Raw genomic sequence first — 19,636 nt, forward strand, 5'->3', positions numbered from 1 at the left:
TGAAAAACAAAAGTAATCTTGATTTTTTCATATGTTTTCGTAGAATGATTTTATTTTATCATTGATATGGGTATGATAAAAGTAATATATGTGTCGTCCAAGAAAAAAGAAAGAGTAATATATGTTAATCATTCAAATTGGCGTTAAACCAAAAGGAATAGTAGTTTTCTTAAAACATAACTGTGAGATAAGTTGGTTCCGATCTTTAGGGGAATAAAACAGATTATATTAGTAACGTTTCTTATTTAATACCAAGATTACTAATGATTGAAAAATATAATGTGACCAATTCTAGTAAATAGTCCATTTTTTAAAATATCACACATGAATTAAGGTTGTGACTTCTGTTTTAATATATAAGATATCCCATTTGGTATTCAAAGATTATCATCAATATAGACAAATATAGATTCTGACTGTAGGAAACAAGGTTATGTTGTTTCATTTCAAATCATAGTTTTTTTAATTCAATCATAAAAAGAAGGGGTTACATTACGCATTTTGAGCTCCCGGTTTTGCAAATTAGATTCTTAAGGAATTTTATTTTTTTTGAATTATATGAAACTACTGTCGGTGCTATAATGGTAATGGACATGTAATCATTAATATGTGATTATTGCTTAGATGTTAAATTTCATCTTATTTTATCATGGACCCCTGTCAATAAGTTCTTATGTACTTTAAATGTTAAATAATGTTTCAGTAATATGTAGTACTAGGGTAAACCCGCCCTACGGGCGGGACAATAAATTAAAAATAATATAGAAACATTTTATATATGAAAGAGCATCTGTAATTATAAATATATTTTAATTTTATTTTGTTATTTTCTAAAGATCATAAATTTGTTTAATTTGCTTAAATACATGGTTTTACTACTAATATGTTTCTTAAGCGAGTTTTATAAATTTAGGATATTTTCTATGAAATTTTTGAAGAGTAGATTTATAAATATATTAATTTTATTTCACTCACACATCAATGATTTTACGATTATCAAAAATAACTAAAATTTGAATATATATATATATATATATATATATATATGAAACTATATTACTTTTTTACATAGACGTATTGTATAACCTTATATTATTCTTTTTTTTCTTTAGAAAGACTTTGAAATAATAGAATATTATGTTTTACATTTCGGAAGGGGATGCACATAGAAATTGTATAGTTACGAAAATTTAAATGTGGATTTGTTTTGTTACACCAAATTTCTAGCAGACCAACGGAAATATAATTACTTTGATCCAATATATTTTCAAGAGAGACGCCTTATTCCATTGGACACGCCTTATTCCATTGGACAGAACATAGTTTTACAAAGCAACATAAGTGATCCAATATGCCTCAAAATCAATGAAACATAGACCTTAGAACAGGGACGAAAACAAATATAATGCTTAGGTTACCTATACTTTTTGGCGGTACATAGTTTCACTTGGAATTCACTTTAAATTTAAAATAAGCATCCATGAAACAACAAATCAAATAAAAAATAGGAGATTTAAGATTTGCTTTGACCTAGGGACTGACAGAGACGCAAACGATCATCAACAAACTGTTTTCTCCCTTTGCAGATTTTTAAGCACAAAACTGAAGTAAATATAACATGGGCTGACCTTAAAGAACAAAAGAATCCTTTAAATGTTAACATGGTCTCGTGTCTTTCCTTTAAAATTCATTTCCAGCAAAATCTTTTACAAAAATGTAAAGGCATCTCATAATGGGTAAACCTAATTGGTAATTTCACAAATCATGAGGACCAAAATAACTATAACATGGTCAGTGCCCTTTGAAAAACAAAGAAAACGTTTAGATGGAGATAGTACTTGGAAAAGATACCTCTCGAAAAAACTTAGGAATGACTGCATATTCCCCTCTGTAATAGTTAAACCCTACTTATTCCCCCCCAAACTACTAATCTCATTAGGAAACTCTCCATACATATAAATTGCTTCATATTAACCCCCAGTTATTTTAACTCTGCTCAATTAAACCTCTGCAATACAAAATCGAAATTCATGATTAAGGGGTGTAAAACGCGATTAGACAGAATCGATTATCCAATCCGAGCTCCGCTCGACCCGACTTGCGTGACCCGACCCGACCCGAGCTGCATGACCCGACTTTTTAACCTAAAATCAAACGGGAGGTTTTTTTTCCTACGATCTCTACGACACAGAGAGAGAGAGAGAAAAGAGACGATAGAATCTGAGAGGGAGAGAAGAAACAAAGTCAATGGAGACGAGAGAGTCTGGTTCGGAGGAGATAGAGAAACCACGAGACAGAGACAGCTTCATGGACGGTTCAGACGAGATAGAGAAACCACGAGACAGAGACAGCGTCATGGACGGTTCGGACGAGATAGAGAAACCACGAGACAGAGACAGCGTCATGGACGGTTCGGACGAGATAGAGAAACCACGAGACAGAGACAGCTTCATGGACGGTTCGGAGGAGCTTGAACCTGGAGTTACTTTGAACGGTTGTAATGACAGAGATGAGGTGATCGAGGATGAAACTGCTGAGACACAAATTGAAGCAGTTTATGAAAGTGAGTTTGAGAATGAGAACACCAAGTCTGGTAAAGGAGGTAAGATGGATGAAGTTGAAGATACTTTGGGCAGACACTTGTTTGAGATTGAAGAATCAGTAGCTGAATTTGAGGATGAAATACCGACTGAAAGGACTGCGATTCCAGATAGTTCAGATGATGATTCTGAGGATGAAATTGATTTGCGTGATAAGCGAATGAGAAATAGAAAACATGATAAGTTAGCTGTGGGAAGTAGTTACTACACCGTATATGAGTTCAAAGAGGTTGTCTTAGAGTATGCTTTGACTAAGGGAAAGAACATAAAGCAAGATAGGTGGGATAAGACAAAAGTTTCATTTGTGTGTGGCATCGGTGGGAAGTGTAAGTGGAGGCTTTATTGCTCGTACGATAAGGATAGTCAGAAATGGTTACTGAAGACGAAGTACAAATACCATAGCTGCACACCAAATGGAAAATGCAAGCTTTTGAAGAGTCCAGTGATTGCAAGACTTTTTTTGGATAAGCTAAGGCAAAATGCAAACTTAATGCCTGAAGAAATCCAAAACATCATCAAAGAGAAGTGGAAAATAGTTAGCACAAGGAACCAGTGCCAAAGAGGGAGACTTCTAGCTTTAAGATGGCTTGAAAAGGAGTACGATGAGCAATTTTCTCACCTGCGAGGATATGCAGAAGAGATCCTCTTCACAAACAACGGATCCACAGCCATAGTAGACACCTACAAAAACAAGGACGGTAAAGATGTCTTCAATCGGTTTTATGTATGTTTTGCGAATCTTCGAGACACTTGGAGAGGATATTGTAGGCCAGTTATTGGAGTTGATGGTACATTTTTGAAGGTTGCTGTGAAAGGTGTGTTGCTCACTGCTGTGGGGCATGATGCAAACAATCAAATATATCCCATTGCTTGGTCTGTGGTCCAATCTGAAACAACAGAAAACTGGTTATGGTTTGTCCAACAAATCAAGAGAGACTTAGTTCTGAAAGATGGCAGTGGATTTGTAATACTTTCAGATCGATCTAAGGGGCTGAAGAGTGCTGTTGCGACAGAGTTACCAAATGCTGAGCATAGGAAATGTGTAAAACACATTGTTGAAAACTTGAAGAAAAATCATGCCAAGAAGGATTTGTTGAAACCAATGGTGTGGGACATTGCTCGGAGTTACTCTACAACAGAGTTTGACTACAATGTAAAGAAGTTAAAGGCATACGACTTAAGTTTATACAATGATGTGATGAAGGAGGAACCAAGAGCTTGGTCTAGACCTTTTTATAGACTTGGGAGCTGCTGTGAAGATGTGGATAACAATGCTACCGAGTCTTTCAACTCAACTATCACGAAAGCAAGAGCAAAGGCAATGGTACCGATGCTTGAGATGATAAGAAGACAAGCCATGAAGCGCATCGCCAAACGAAACATAGCCTCACATAAACATGACGGAATGCGTACAAAATATGTAGCTAAGATGCTTACAGAAGAGAAGAAGATTGCGGATTTATGTACAACTACACCTGGTACCCGTGGAGTTTTTGAGGTAACCTATGAGGAAAATTCTTATAGTGTTAACACTATTAGACATACATGTTCTTGTGGTAAGTGGCAAATCAGTGGGGTTCCTTGTGAACATGCTTATGGAGCAATGATTGATGCTGGTTTGAATGCTGATCAGTATGTGTCAGATTTCTTTTCTACACTGATGTGGCAGTACACTTACAACCTCAACCTTGAGCCAGTTAGAGGACCAAGAGTGTGGATGAAATCAGGTTTGCCACTAATAATTGCTCCTCCAGAGCCTGATATGCCTGGAAGAAAGAAGAAGAAGAAACAAAAGAAGTTTCCTAGAATAAAAGGCAAACATGAATCACCTAAGAAGAAGAAGAAAAAGAAAAAGGAGGTTGAAAAGCTTGGTAGAGGTGGTCGCACAATCCATTGTTCGAAGTGTGGTGAGGCTGGTCATAATGCAAACGGTTGTAAGATTCATCCAAAGAAAAAGAAAAAGATGAGCGGTGAAGAGGTATGAGATATTGTGTTTGATTTATTGCATAATACTATGAAATTTAATGCATGGTTTTAATTTCAGGGAACTTCTCATGGGCAAGATGAAGTAAGACTTACACAGCCTACGCAGAGTCAGAGCTAGCCGGGTTATGTTTTCAGTCGTGTTGGTGACTTTTGTGTCTCAATTATCTTGTGCTTTTGTTTTCAGTCAGACTTTGTGATGCTGGTTATGTAAAACTTTTTTTAATGATTTTGTGTCTAAACTCATGTTATGTAAGACTTGTTTTTTAAGACTTAAGTTTGTGTCTAAACTCATGTTTTAAGATGAAATGTTCTTTAGGTTCAACGACATGTTCCAACACATATTATAGAGACAGAAATTCATTACGTAAGTTTAAAGACATGTTCCAAACACATACAAGAAATTCATTACATATAGCAAAACCACACAGACAATATGATTTTTGAAACTCAAAGTGCTCTTTGTTCTCATCATTTCTTCATCTTATCAGACCTTGTTTTTTGAAACACAATATGCTCCATCATACTCTTTCGCAGCTCCTTGACATCATTCACAAGTTCCTCACGTTTTGCATCAACATTTCCTATCTCATCAATCACAACTTCATCTACCCATTTGAACAGATGCCTCTCCATTTTTCCCTAGCATCAAAGACAAACAACATGATTCTTGATGAAAGCTGTTCATGATTGATCAGAAATTTCTTTGTCACTCCCTCTGCTCTCCTTTCTTTCTCGGAACCCTTCTCAGTTCTCTCTCTGTTATTTTCACTATGTTTCTCGTCTCTCTCTGTTCTTCTTCTCTCTCTCTCTCTCTGTTATTCTCACTCTGTTTCTCGTCTCTCTCTGTTCTTCTCTCTCTCTCTCTCTCTCTCTCTCTCTGTTATTCTCACTCTTATTCTCACTCTGTTTCTCGTCTCTCTCTGTTCTTCTTCTCTCTCTCTCTCTCTGTTATTCTCACTCTGTTTCTCGTCTCTCTCTCTCTCTCTCTCTCTCTCTGTTATTCTCACTCTTATTCTCACTCTGTTTCTCGTCTCTCTCTGTTCTTCTTCTCTCTCTCTCTGTTATTCTCACTCTGTTTCTCGTCTCTCTCTGTTCTTCTTCTCTCTTTCTCTCTCTGTTATTCTCACTCTCTTTCTCGTCTCACCGAGTCTTTCTCGTCTCTCTCTATTTCAGTTCTTCCTCGTTTCTCTGTTCTTCCTGAGGAAGGGGATAGACCAAACCCTATATTTTATTAAATCCCAAATCGATTTCATTTAAACATATTCGGGTCAGATTTTAATGGGTCGGGTTGGGATTTAATTAGTGGGCAATCGCTATTTCATAAACGCAATTGATCACCCTTTTAACTTCAATTTCGAAATTAGATTAGAGGGGGATCTGGGCAGGACTGAAGAGATAAGGGGGCTATGTAAAGAGAATTTGTATCTTTAGGGGGTTTTGTCAAGATGTTGATAGCATGGGGGGGAATACATAGGGTTGTGCTATTTAGAGGGGGGAATAGATAGGGTTGTGGATTTGTTTTGTTACACCAAATTTCTAGCAGACCAACGGAAATATAATTACTTTGATCCAATATATTTTCAAGAGAGACGCCTTATTCCATTGGACACGCCTTATTCCATTGGACAGAACATAGTTTTACAAAGCAACATAAGTGATCCAATATGCCTCAAAATCAATGAAACATAGACCTTAGAACAGGGACGAAAACAAATATAATGCTTAGGTTACCTATACTTTTTGGCGGTACATAGTTTCACTTGGAATTCACTTTAAATTTAAAATAAGCATCCATGAAACAACAAATCAAATAAAAAATAGGAGATTTAAGATTTGCTTTGACCTAGGGACTGACAGAGACGCAAACGATCATCAACAAACTGTTTTCTCCCTTTGCAGATTTTTAAGCACAAAACTGAAGTAAATATAACATGGGCTGACCTTAAAGAACAAAAGAATCCTTTAAATGTTAACATGGTCTCGTGTCTTTCCTTTAAAATTCATTTCCAGCAAAATCTTTTACAAAAATGTAAAGGCATCTCATAATGGGTAAACCTAATTGGTAATTTCACAAATCATGAGGACCAAAATAACTATAACATGGTCAGTGCCCTTTGAAAAACAAAGAAAACGTTTAGATGGAGATAGTACTTGGAAAAGATACCTCTCGAAAAAACTTAAGAAAATATGCAAAGTGCAAACACTGTGTTCCAGGAATGGGTGGAACCCATTGATTAAATATTTGGCTCTTATGAGCTTTTCGTTGCAGGAGTTGAAATCCTCTCGTGATTCACAACCTCCTTCCCAGCGTTTTGGCAGCCCTCCGATCCCATTGTCGTTAAAGACTTCAGATTTTGGCCACACTCCTGGAATATCAGAATATTTTTTTATTGATTGAGATCTAAGGTAGAGGAACCATAAGCGATATGACAGGTATGTAAAAATAAACAGACGTACCTGTGTTAACATTGCCAATGATAACTTCTTCACCATATTAAGATTTTTCGGATTGGCAGCAGAAAGGCCTACGCCCAAATCTGAGTGGGGTTGTCAGTTCATATAAACTATCAAGTGTGACATGAACAACTTCTGGTAAATCTGTTGGCACAGAGCATTAGCAATGAGAAACACATCGTATGTGTTTGAGAGAAATGAAACGTCATGTAAATGTATGACTTAGGTGTTTGTTTCCAAGAAAGCCAAGAATATGAGACAAAGTACTTGTTATTTGTTTGGCTTGGGACTTGGTAAGTTTCGCTGCAAAACCTTGAGAAGCCATGTCCATAACTGTACAGCACTGAATCATGAGCATTCCCTTTAATATAATCATGGGAACAAAAAAGGCATGAATCTAAGTATCAGTTGAGACATTAATATAAACTTGGGAAAGAGAAACAACTCTTACATACCTTCCAAGAAGTGACCACAACATCTGATGATGAGAAGACCAGCACTTAGCTACATAACAAAGAGACTGGAGAGTACAGGAAATACAGCATTAAAGATGGAGAAGTTGAGGACATTTAAAAAAAAAAATCAGGCGAAAGTGATCTTTATTCCACAATGGTCTAAGCCAAGTAAGAGCCTTTCTTCAAAAAAGAAGCATATCGGGTCCGAGACTAAGTAACTACCATATCCGCGAGTATATGGATCTGGTTCATCATCCTTCCCCGAGTCCAAGATCAAACCCAAACCCATCTCTCCCTGTTCATGATTTGCTTACTTGATTTCCGGTGACGAAACTGATGAAATCAAAAGGAACAATCAAAGAGATCAACAAACAAATCTAAATCTTCATCGATACACAAAAACTCTGGAATAAAAAATGATAATCTATACATGAACAAATGTAAGCTAAGTTAACAAACAAAACCAAAATTGAAATCATTTTCCAGAAACCAAAATCGAAATCATTGTTATCACTGATCTTGTTAATGAGCCCATCGAAGGTGACGATTGGAAACGTTACGTTTCCAGAATTTTCTATCGGTGAGTTTGTATGGCGGAGTCTCCAAAAAGAGACGTTGTTTACAGAATGTCTAATTTCGACAAAATTAATCAAAGTAAAAGGATTGATGAATTAGCCATTTTAGAGAAATATAGACACTCAAGAGATCAAAGAAGAAAATGACTCTTCGATTCGTCGTGGAAAAACAATAAACCCTTAAAAAATTTTGCGGCTGATCTCGCTGTCTATAGAAAGCAGAGTTTAAAAGCGCCTTAATAAAACGCTGTGTTTTGTTAAAGAGGACACGTGTCAGCTTGACAGCATCCGAATTAGTGAGGTGTAATCCAACGTGGAGGCCCTAAGGAGAGATTAAACTTAACTTTATATATATATATATATATATATTTCTTTTGCCCATCTCATTAATAAACAATTAGTATAATTCTTCAAAATCAAAAATAAAACTACCGTCTACCGCTAGTATAGTAGGTTTATGTAAATTCTTTGACTACTGTTTTGTTTTTATAAAGTGTCTAAAAGAGGTACTGATAACGAAGTGTGAGGATGAATAAGCGATCCAATATGAAAATATAAATAACAGCGACATTAGATATAGACCAACGTTGGATTGAATCGCAACAATAATAATGGTAGAAGGTTTGGCTTTGATAATAACGGACGAACTAATTGCATGGGGGCCATGACAGTTCCCATCATCTCACACATGACACACAAAGTACACCGACTCTAAATCTCGTAACATCTCCTTTGGGTACACAAAATAATATTTTTGTTTTTATAACATAGTTAATTATACTCTATCAATATTTTAAAAATAAGAAAGAAAATCACAAGTTGGTAGAAACCAACTACGTAAAAACAAAGGCAATATATTTCTGCATACAGGTTGAGATAATGCTATCCCTTATATATTAAAAGGGATGCATTGCATTTAATGCGTTTACACTACATTTGCCACGTGTCGATTAGATAGCCCTTCTCACAATTTGTTTCTTTATATGCTTCAATTCTAAAACACACGAGATAAAAATAATGCAATACCAAAAACTGCGTCTCTGTTAACTTTTTAGAGAAGTTACAAAAACGCAACACATAAGATACTTTAATTATAAAGACTATGTTTCGTTCTTTGACTTCAATGGAAACGGAGAGGGTGAAGCGGAAACTCGGCGGAAGTGGCGTGGCAGAGACAACGACGTCTACGGTCATCAATTTCTTCTCAGCCTCTCTTTCCCATGAACTCGCCTGTCAATCTCTCTCTCTCTATGGTTTTGTATTTTTAAGCGTACGGAAAGGGTTGCGTTGTGGTGGTGGTACGGTGGTGGTGCTTACGCATCTGCTCACCGGAAAGTGAAGACAAAGCTTAATTGTGGTGCGAGTGATGATGACGATGAAATTTGGATTTTGATTTAGGTTTAATTTGTTTTCGACTTAGTGCTTTTTTTTGCTTATGTTAAGTGTTTCTTTCAATTTTGGTTTAGTTCTGTAAAATTATTTGAATATATAATAATTTAAGGTGTTTATGTGTAAGTTACGAAGGAATAATCTAATAACATATATACAAAAGATTTCTGATATTTCAAAAACCTTGAGTTTGATTGAAATGTAAATATCATATTAAATGTGAGAGTTTGTTAGCCCGTAGCTATGTTTTGAAAGAGTGATATTTTACATATTTTGAAGATAAATTGTTTCATACTCCCAAATATATTCATGTTACAGCTAACTCGATATATTGGAATTGAGTGTGATAATACGTTGAAAGTTTGAAACGTACGTAACCGATTCTTTTTTGAAACAAAACAAAGAACTCTAAAATAACACTTTTAACCAGTGTTTTGAAACCCGATCCGGATCCGCGGTTGAACCAGTAAACCCGGTGACCCAGAAAAAAATCCGATTTGGGTTTTGTGAAAAACTCAATATTAAGAAACCCACAAAAATCCGCAAAAAATCACTAAAACCCGAAACCCGATACCAATTGAACCGTCGGTTGAACCAATAAATAACTTTTACTTTTTATTAAGTTTTCAGATTATGTTTGTATTCTAAGTTTCCAATTAAAAAGTTAGGTGCTGACAAAAAAAAAGTTAGGTTTTTCCTTTTCAGTTTTATATTTGTGATTTTTAGATTTTGATGAAGATTTCATTATGTCACCTGAAGAAAATGAAGTGAACGATGGTAGAGAAAACCAAAATTAGTTAATGTGATTTGATGTTAGTTTATTTCCGTTATTGACAATTTATTACAATGATCTCTCACTTTGAGTTTATTTTGAATTTGAAGTTTAATTTATTATTCAAATAAGAAATTTAAATATTTATGAATTTTATATCTTAAATTTTTTTAGATGTCATAACTTTTACTTTGTTACAGAAAATTTTAAATAGTCTAAACTATTTTTTGATATTTTGTATGTAAAATGAAAATAAAAATAGAAAAACTAAAGTTAAGTATTTTCTAAATATTTTTAAACATAAAATATATACATATCCAAACTATTATTTTATGTTTAAAAAAATATTTAGAAAATATTAAACTTTAGTTTTTCTATTTTTATTTTTATAGCAAATATATTATTATATAATAAAATTAATTTATTTATTAACCCAAGATTCACCCGCGGTCGACCCAGTGACCCATCAACCCGGTAAGTCTTTTTAACATAATGAGAAAGAAGGTCATGCTAACGTTTATTATGGTTGTTAATGTCAACATGGTCACACTAAAAGATACAAAAGCTGGCAATACCACTCCGAGGTTGACTTAAATAATAATCAAAATTATTTTAAATTTTTGACAATATTTACGATGATGCTGGTGAATTTTTCTGATCAGTTAATAAAAACTTTGAATTTTCTATTTTTTATAACTTATAGTATGTCGCCCTTATTTATTAGCCATTGATAATATAATAAGTTTGAAACACTCATATACTGAAGTCTATGAATTTTCGATGGAGGATTATCTACACCGAATTCTATAGAAGAATGATGTATCTTTCAATTAATGATTGCTTAAGATATTTATTATATATTTATTTAAAAAATGAAGATGATCACATTAAATCTAACTGATTGTATCAGGTAAGATATCAAGTTTTTTACATAAAGTTTGCTATAATCGATATATATTCCAACTGCAATCTATCACCGGAAGAAAGAAAAACGAAAATCAGTTTAATCGAACAAACCCAAATAAATACAGCTTCCGAATGGTTGTTATATTTTAAAAGAGTTAAATCTAAAAAAATCCAACCTAAAATCAAATCGATGTCCACACTAAACAGATCTAATATCTTCTTAACTTATAAATATTAAAATTAATAATTTTATTCCGCGCAAGGCGCGGGTTATCACCTAGTCACTATGTATAAGAAATGTTTTTGATGTGGAAGATGATTGAAACACGTTTATTAGCTTCCAAATGACTATTAACCATGCATTTTTTGGTAAACATGTTAAGATTAACCATGAAATTTTGCAAACAATTATTAAGATATTTGCTCAAACTATATTCAAAACAAGAATATTGACTGATAAATGAATATTGATATACTTAAATGTTGGTAACTTAGTGGTAGTATAAGGAGATTCGTTTTTTTTGGTGTCCTAAATTTAAATTTAGATTAGCATGGTTCCTCTGCAAAGATGACACATAGAAATTGTGAAATAGTTCAAATTCTTTTAAGCAATTTTTTTTATTATCCGAAAGTTTTTTTTAATCAATATATATAAGCTGACTTAGGATTTGTGAAAGATTATAAGTACAAGGACTGGAAATTCCATGTTTATAAAAAACATGAATATTGATAGATCTAACAAGAGTTATTCCTAAGGGTTCCTAAGTGATATAACTTTGATCTCGCAATATATTATGCAAGTAATGAACTCAGGTGAAAACGAATATTGAGCAAGCACCACAAACTATTAGCTATATATATCCATTCTAGTATAATATAACTTACTTTTCACTATATGTTCTCTTTAGCAACTTCACGTAATTATAACACCAGCAGTTCAAATCCCTTTCGATCGATTCAATATCACACTACCACTGAAAAATATAGAATGATTACTCAAAATTTGAAACATAAACCTAAAATTACGGATATAAGCGTTTTGACTTTAAATTACATGTCCCTTCTAATATAATTATGCCTGCTTTTCAAAGTGCACTCTTGATCATTAAAAAGTTAAAATCAATCATTGCCACCATGGTATACCCTGGCATGGCCTAGATGTGCTGTCACTAAATCTGAGTTTTGCAATCCAATAATTCTTTTCATATTTTAATATAGTTATAATGTTTTGAACCTCGAATCTCCATCCACTCCAATTTTAAATAAACGTTGAATGTGTTAGGAGGTTGGAAGACGTGTTACATGGATGTAGTTAAAACGTTAGAGTCGAGAGCAACAATAACATTTCTGGCAAATTCAACGTAATGTATTAGATACTAAGTTTTTTTTTCTCCATTGGATAATAATTAACGACAAAGTCATGATATAATTAATTATTAGAAAATTCGATGATGAAGTTTGTCTACCTAACGATATGTGACGATGCTCTCTACCTAAACTATATTGTTTTCGTACAAGTCTTTTGCATACCAAGAGTGGGACTCACGAACGGAAACAGTCGGGATGTTAACATTAGTGTAGGTAGAATATTTATTTTGGTGTTGATAGCTTCTCCTCCTACACTATCGATCACACATTTTTACTGGTTATGATTTGGAATCTGAAATGGTTTGGATAACTAATGGATGGTTATTTGAAGGATAAACATGTTTCAGACGTTTATCTGAGAATCCATGAGGTTTCGAAGACTAACAAATATCGATCATCTCCAAGATCAAACGCGATTGATGACGACATACTCAAGAACAATGTAGATAGATTGCATTTGTCCACAAATTTCACTAGAAGATCAAATGCAACCACAATACGCAGCAGGATTAAATATCATTAATGACCAGCACCACGATCACGTGGCTGACCTGTCTTCTACAAACATTAGAAACAAAACACTCAAATGCTAAAAAGACACCTGAATCCAACAGAGAGAACAAAGTTTCGCAATCACAAAGTCACATGAAAGAGTTTTTGCAGGCTCCAAATCTAGTAAACTCCCCCATTGTTAAAACTTGGCCTTGACATGGAAGAGGTTTAAAACAAACACAGCTTGCATTCTCGTTATGAACCAAGAATCTTTTATCAAGATCAAAACTTTTCGTTTCTTCTAAATCCTCAAAGAGTCTCCTATACATGTATCTATCACTAACAGTGAGAACTCATTAACGGGACTAAGGCAATCGATGAATTAATAGTAACAAATGGAGGTTACTAGTGCTGTTCTGTTCGTTTGGCATGCGTTTGCAGCTGCGTCTGTTTGTTTTTGTTTGGTTGTTGTTCGTTTTGCAGACGCAGACGCCAATGCAGCACTATTATGATCGAGCTCAGAGGGCAACCAAATGAACAGCACTATTATGTATATGATGGCTAGAAGTATACATACATCTCTTTAAAAGAGAAAAAGAAATAGCCTTTATTGTTGTTCCATCATCATCAAGGAACTCGAACTCAAACTCGTCTTCCTTGAGATGAGAGACGAACTTGACAAGACCACGACCTTCAACCTCTTTAAAGAACTCAAGATTAGCTGATATTCGTTTCCCTTTCCACACGGCGACGTAATCTTTCAGTGTACCTTCCAAATCAACCTCAGGGACGCGGTTTAGATGATAAACCTTCAACGGCGCCGTTACCTTAACCCTAGATGATCCTACGCTCGCCTTCGCTTCAGCTTCGACCTCCTCCTCAGATGACGGAGACGACGAAGGATCGGAATCTGCGGATTTTACGCCTGCTTTGCAACGAATCGTCATCGTAGAATCTCTTCTTCAGCTCGCGCGTTTGATGCGAGGTTGAGAGGAGATGAGCGCGAGATGTTGTGAGACGATACGAGATTTGAGCACCATTGGTTTAGTGGCGGAGACGGAGAGATAGTCGTGAGACGTCGGAAGGCGAACGGTGGCAGTGAACGCCGGTGACAAAAGTGACGGAGCTACTCATCTGAGTCCGAGAGGAGATTAACAACTGTTTCCTTTTTCTTCTTCAGTCTCTTTTATTATATTGTAAATAATTGTGTTCTTTTACCGCTCGTACTAAACTTTTGAAATGGAGATGATTTACCTGTTTACGAGCTGAAATAGGGTTGGGCATAATACCCATACCCCAATTATTTACCCGAACAGACCCGAAAAATAGGGTATCCGACCTGGTAGGATCCTATTTAAATATCCGAATGGGATCATTTCTCAAAACCTGAAAAACCGAAACCGAACCAAATCCGCAGAGAGAGAACCCAGCGAGTATCCAAAATATCCAAACATATAAATATATATATATATATATATATAATATTAATATTTAAATTAAAATTATAAACCTATTTTAGATATTTATATAATTTGACTCGGTTTTTTGTAATACCTGGATAAGATCATTTTTTAAAATTCAAAAAAACCAATATCCAAATGGATATTATCTATACCCCAAAGAGTACTTGAATACCCAGCCCTATGCTGAAAGATGAAAGTTTGCAATATTTAAAATCAAATAGTATGATTTTTGGTACAAAGTTATAGAACACCTAAATCGTTTTTGTTAACAATTGGATATAAACTTATAATTTCGGATACTGGTTCTCGGTTTTGTTATGTTATAGTGCTGCTGCTAATAAATGCATTTTATTGGATGCTATTTAAGTATGATCTGAAGTAAGACGTGTGGCAATCAAATCTGAAGACAAAGAAACGTACGTGTGAATGAGACGGATAAACAAACGTGAAAGAAGATAGCTGAACTAAGGATAAGAGTGAAATATAAGTAGTGAAAAGGAAAGGAGAAAAGGACCAACAAGAGGGACACACGGGATGACGAACGTGCGGCTCCAAGTATGCTTTTAGAGTTTCGAGTCAGACACACAGAATCTATCTATCTGCAACTTAAATATCTTTCAATACTTTATTACTACCATCATCTGCGTATGTAAGACAAGTGTGGCGTACACATGCCCACATATGAGATCACTTCCTTGTATATGTTTTAAATAAGCCATAGGGAAGTTCAAACAATTAAACTTGTGCATATGTTGTTGTGACCAAAATTTACGAATCTTTTAAAATCATCTACATAGAACCCAAAGTAATATTTAAACCAAACCAGTGGAACTCCATAACAAACCTATGTGAGTTAACGAATTCAAGCGAAAACATAGGAAACACACAAATTATTGTCGGAAAACACATTATATAGTACATATATATAACTCAAACACACACATGAAACAAAAAAAGAGCAAAAGAATATACAAAGGGTTCAGTGTTTTAGGGAACTCAAGGAAGGATTGTGATCACAACAGTGTGTCATTATTTCTCTTACCGCATACATAGCTATTGACGCCGAACCAGAACAAAATCCCAAAAAGAATTCCAGATATATATATAAACACCCAAACTCTCTCTTCTCTCCCTCCATCCACATATAACTTTGATGAGATTTAATTTACCTATGAATGTCGTTCAGGAGCATTACCGATCAATCTGCACTGTTCCGGTAGCATAGTCGATATCACTTCTCCGTTCAATGCAAACAGCTCTCCGTCTATACCACAACTGTCATGCGTCTGTTTTCCCGCCTTTACCTTAACCGACTTCACCTGATTCATTTTTTGATCAACCACACTCTTTAGTCTATACTTCAGCATTTTTTTTTTTAAACCATAGAGAAGAAAAACAATTACCTTTACACACTCGACATACGGAAGAGAAAGGTGTCGACCGGTTTGCAGAAGGATAAAAAACCTCAGTAACCTCAGTCTTCCACACCCATGAACCAAAATCATGTCCATTGTACCATCGTCATGCTCTGAATTGGGAGCTACCACTTGAGAGCTCTGCACAGTCCGACAAGCATGGTTACAGACCATGATGCCGAGGAAATGTCCCTTTCTAGCAACCCATTTATCTTCATATATTGGTGTGATGGTTTGCCTCCTCAGTCCTGTCTCTATATCCTCAGGAGGACCTGGCAGCTCGATCGGGTTTTCTACATCCCAAGCAGACGGTTCACTGTCCCATTTGGGTCCCGCATCCCAGATTGGACCCGGGTCGGATACAGTAGATGAAATATCTTCTCTGTCATGAGCACCGGTGTTTCCCCATGAACATCGAGTTGAAGGAGGTGGATCCTGCACGGATGTTAAACCCATCCATCCTCTCGTCTTCGACCTTGTCCTTGGCCAATTAGGGGTTGTTGACTGTCCTTGAGGATGAATAACCTCTGGCTCAGCTCCGACATCTCTTCTGCCAGAGGACATGCGTTTCATTTTAGGATCTATTCCACGAACATACTCAGATGGCTCGTTGCTGGCATGTGTGCTGCTACATGTGTCTAGCTCGCCTAGGCTTGGGGTCATTATAGAGTCAATACTTGATAAACTGGAGGCTCTAGGCATTCCTTCTCTGCTTGATCTCCTCATTACATCCATATAAAGGTCTTGCACATCAACAACTTCCTTTTCAAGTCCAGTGTTCCCTTCTGCATCCTCTTTTTGCGCCGGAAGATACTCCACTTCGTAGCTATACTTTGGCAAACACATGAACTTGAGGAATCCAGCAACTAAGTAACGCATAGGACCGAAACGTTTTTGGTATTTCTCAGAGAGCTCCAAAACTGCAAATAAATAATGACACCGCAGTTTATAACCCATGAATTTTAGATATAGCAAGTGAAGCCGACGAATGTTATATGCATGAAAACTACAGATATGTACAAAATGAATACTTCTCAGCAGAAATACCCAGTGGAACCTCTCACAAGATAAAGCACGCAGGTCTTCTCACTTACCATCGCTAACAAAACCATAGTAGGAGACAGTCATTCCAAAGTGCATAACACCCGTACGAATCCATTCAACAGCAAAGACATCAGTAGCTGTTAGGCCACCCTAATCCCAAAAAAAAAATTGCGCTAAGAACACGTAAAATTAAGTGGGAGACTAAATAATGTTGGTGGCCGGATAAACCACATCAGGGTCCAATAGGATATTATCTCAAACTACCTTCACTATAGAGAGTGCTGCAGAAATAGGATCTCTAACACCAAGAACAGTCCAAACTAACGAGTTATCCGATCCAGCAGGTACTATCCCAATTGGGATAGTAACCCTTTCTTTCTGATTGCTTCGAGTAAATAGACCATTAAGAACCTGCAACATTGGAAAGGGGCAAAGCATGAGATGAGAGTTCATTCCAACTAAATGGAATGTAGGATAGTTTAGCATCAGAGACTGCATTTTCCATGCATCTTAATCTATCTAAAGAGTTCTACTTCGAAAGAAAATTTAACAGTGAAAATTTGCATGTGTTTCACTCGAGAAAGTAATTCCCTACACTCAAAGGCCTCTTAAAATAGTTCAGCATGCTTGCAAAGTGGCCTGAGCACGCTGAAACAAGTCAATAAAGTTCGTTTCAATTATAAAAATTGGTTCAGGAGGTCGGTAGTGCGCAAGCAATAGAGCACATAAGAAAAAAGAAAGTATGGTATAGCATGAAGTACTTCTCAAACTTAACTCCTACAGAAAAGAGAAAACTAATCAGCAAATTGATGAAATCTAATTATCACACCTCATTGATGATTCCGTCACCACCAACACAAATTATACCTGGAAAAATGATTGAGATCTCATAAGTAATAGTACATATGTACGATAAAATGCGCATATTAGAAGCTGAAATGTGTAAAGCGGCGATGGATCAAGCATTCGTACCGTCTGAGCATAAGCTAATGTCGACAGTGGAAGCCAACTCTCTGGCATGACCTGCTTTAGTTGTTTTGACAACCTCCATCTTAATCCCGGCCAGCTGTGAGATTTTACAAATTCACATACAAGATACAAGAAAAAGCATACTTATTTAATAAAATTTGCATGACGCAATTAGAGAAATGGAAATGTCTTTAGGGTAGTAAAGATGTTGACAGCTTCATTTGAAACCTATGTTCTATTAGTACCTAAGAAATGGTAAAACAAGGTAGATGGATAAGGTACCTTGAAAATCGGTTCCACTACGTCGTGGAAAACTTTGATCGATCGTCCATGGCCAGACCTAGGGTTCAATATGACAAGCATTTTGGGTGCACTCTTACACCTGAAGACCAACTCAGGAGGAGTATCGATGGGGACCGAAAACAACTCGGAAGAAGCCTGTTTCTTTGAGACTAAAGGATGTGGCAAACAGTTGATAAAACACTGTTGATCTGCAAAACTAGCCACCCATTGGACCGCTTCCTCTACAGTAGGTGCAATAAAACGAAAATCTTTGCGGCGTCTCTTCGGTTTCGTGAAGCAAGAAAGAGCACAAGAGCCCTTTCCAATCGGATAAGCATGCACGGTGAAATGCCTGAGACCAACATTGTACGTCAACTGCCAAAACAAAAACAAAAACAAAAAAAAAAGTTAGTTGACTCTGTTTCAAGGCTAAATACTACTACAAGAGATATGAACTTTTTTATTTAATTTATTTACCGAAACAACATCGTCAAGCTGTAGCAAGTGAGAACCACCCCAAACCAAAGCCTTACTCGTAAGCCTCGCATCAACAGCTTTCTTGTTAAACACGTCAGCGGAAGACGGCTGCTGTACCTCCGTCGCGGCGTCTTTGCCACTAGCAGACTTCCTCTTATCCAACACAAGCTTCCCGGCGTAAACAAGACTACCTAACAAATCAGATTTCTCATCCCCTCCTCCTCCTCCACCAAGAATATCAATCCGATGCTCATCAGCTGCTGCTTTCGGTTTCACCTGTGAATCATCGTTACCACTAATCTTCTTAGCTTTCTTGCTCCGCTTCTCGGGGAACACCACGGGGGACGACTGCTGCTGAGCAGCTCCACCAGTAGAGCATAAACCTAAACGCCTGAGAGACTGTTGCGCCTGAGGGATGGATACTCTTAAGGAAGGGTTCCGATTCACGCCGCTCTTCGGCATATCCGTGACCTACCTAAATCTCTCTGCGATGGGGAGAGGCATACACCAGAAAAAAAAAAAGAAAAAAAAGCGATCTGCGTTTGGAGCTGGTCAAACACACGGATTCAGAGAGATGATTATGAGATCCGTTCCTGAAAGAGAATAGGGATCGATTCATATACACGCATTTGATCGGAAATTCAAATCGGGATAACAACACTAGGCGACAGATCATGAGAAATGAAAACGAATTAGGATGAGATTTGTGAGCTGTTGTTTTCAGCTATTTTCGGGGTCTTTTACCTTACTCGCTCGCTCGGTGAGGAGAGAGAGAGAGAGTGAGAGAGAGAGAGAGAGAGAGGGAAGTGTTAGCAGAGAAACGGCGCCGGATCGGAGGATCTGAGATCAAACTGTCAGAATTGAAGAGAGAGAGAGAGACGAGAATTGCGGAGATGGTGAGTCGATTCGATTCGGATTGGATTTCGACTTGACAGCAGAAACCTATGGCCCCCTCCTTTCGGATTTATTTCCACTACACAGCCTTTTTT

At 36.4% G+C, this 19,636-nt stretch overlaps 3 protein-coding genes and 1 long non-coding RNA gene across 7 annotated transcripts; 1 reads left to right on the top strand and 3 right to left on the bottom strand.

Annotated features, from left to right (window-relative positions):
* Nucleotides 1-1,870: 1,870 nt before the first annotated feature.
* LOC117126165 lies at nucleotides 1,871-4,908 on the top strand. The gene is made up of 2 exons (XM_033273608.1): nucleotides 1,871-4,578; nucleotides 4,645-4,908. The coding sequence occupies exons 1-2, from the start codon at nucleotides 2,248-2,250 to the stop codon at nucleotides 4,702-4,704; spliced, it is 2,391 nt and encodes a 796-aa protein (XP_033129499.1). The 5' UTR covers nucleotides 1,871-2,247; the 3' UTR covers nucleotides 4,705-4,908.
* A 1,636-nt stretch (nucleotides 4,909-6,544) lies between these two features.
* LOC108872264 lies at nucleotides 6,545-8,284 on the bottom strand. 3 transcript variants are annotated; one of them, XR_004448619.1, is made up of 5 exons: nucleotides 7,718-8,284; nucleotides 7,496-7,560; nucleotides 7,308-7,383; nucleotides 7,044-7,184; nucleotides 6,545-6,952 (listed from the first exon to the last, which is right to left on the bottom strand). It is a non-coding gene; the product is annotated as an uncharacterized LOC108872264 (long non-coding RNA). The 3 variants fall into 3 exon arrangements; XR_004448620.1 differs by having other exon boundaries at nucleotides 7,308-7,373; nucleotides 7,718-8,283; XR_004448618.1 differs by having other exon boundaries at nucleotides 7,308-7,401; nucleotides 7,718-8,283.
* A 2,169-nt stretch (nucleotides 8,285-10,453) lies between these two features.
* On the bottom strand, nucleotides 10,454-14,290 carry LOC103874219 (ferredoxin-thioredoxin reductase, variable chain, chloroplastic). The gene is given in 2 exon segments (XM_033273553.1): nucleotides 10,454-14,126; nucleotides 14,287-14,290. Coding segments are annotated over 2 exon segments (615 nt in total). The 3' UTR covers nucleotides 10,454-13,515.
* A 1,043-nt stretch (nucleotides 14,291-15,333) lies between these two features.
* On the bottom strand, nucleotides 15,334-19,632 carry LOC103874220 (sphingoid long-chain bases kinase 1). 2 transcript variants are annotated; one of them, XM_009152630.3, is made up of 9 exons: nucleotides 19,392-19,632; nucleotides 18,648-19,240; nucleotides 18,171-18,545; nucleotides 17,892-17,985; nucleotides 17,749-17,786; nucleotides 17,184-17,330; nucleotides 16,970-17,069; nucleotides 15,864-16,795; nucleotides 15,334-15,779 (listed from the first exon to the last, which is right to left on the bottom strand). In XM_009152630.3, exons 2-9 carry the CDS (start codon nucleotides 19,107-19,109, stop codon nucleotides 15,630-15,632), a joined length of 2,298 nt encoding a protein of 765 aa, XP_009150878.1. In that variant the 5' UTR covers nucleotides 19,110-19,240; nucleotides 19,392-19,632; the 3' UTR covers nucleotides 15,334-15,629. The 2 variants fall into 2 exon arrangements, with proteins under 2 accessions (XP_009150878.1, XP_033129500.1); XM_033273609.1 differs by having other exon boundaries at nucleotides 18,648-19,243; nucleotides 19,381-19,609.
* Between the last annotated feature and the right edge of the window lie 4 nt (nucleotides 19,633-19,636).

The sequence above is a fragment of the Brassica rapa genome, chromosome A06, assembly GCF_000309985.2.
Source record: "Brassica rapa cultivar Chiifu-401-42 chromosome A06, CAAS_Brap_v3.01, whole genome shotgun sequence".
NCBI classification, from domain to species: domain Eukaryota; kingdom Viridiplantae; phylum Streptophyta; class Magnoliopsida; order Brassicales; family Brassicaceae; genus Brassica; species Brassica rapa.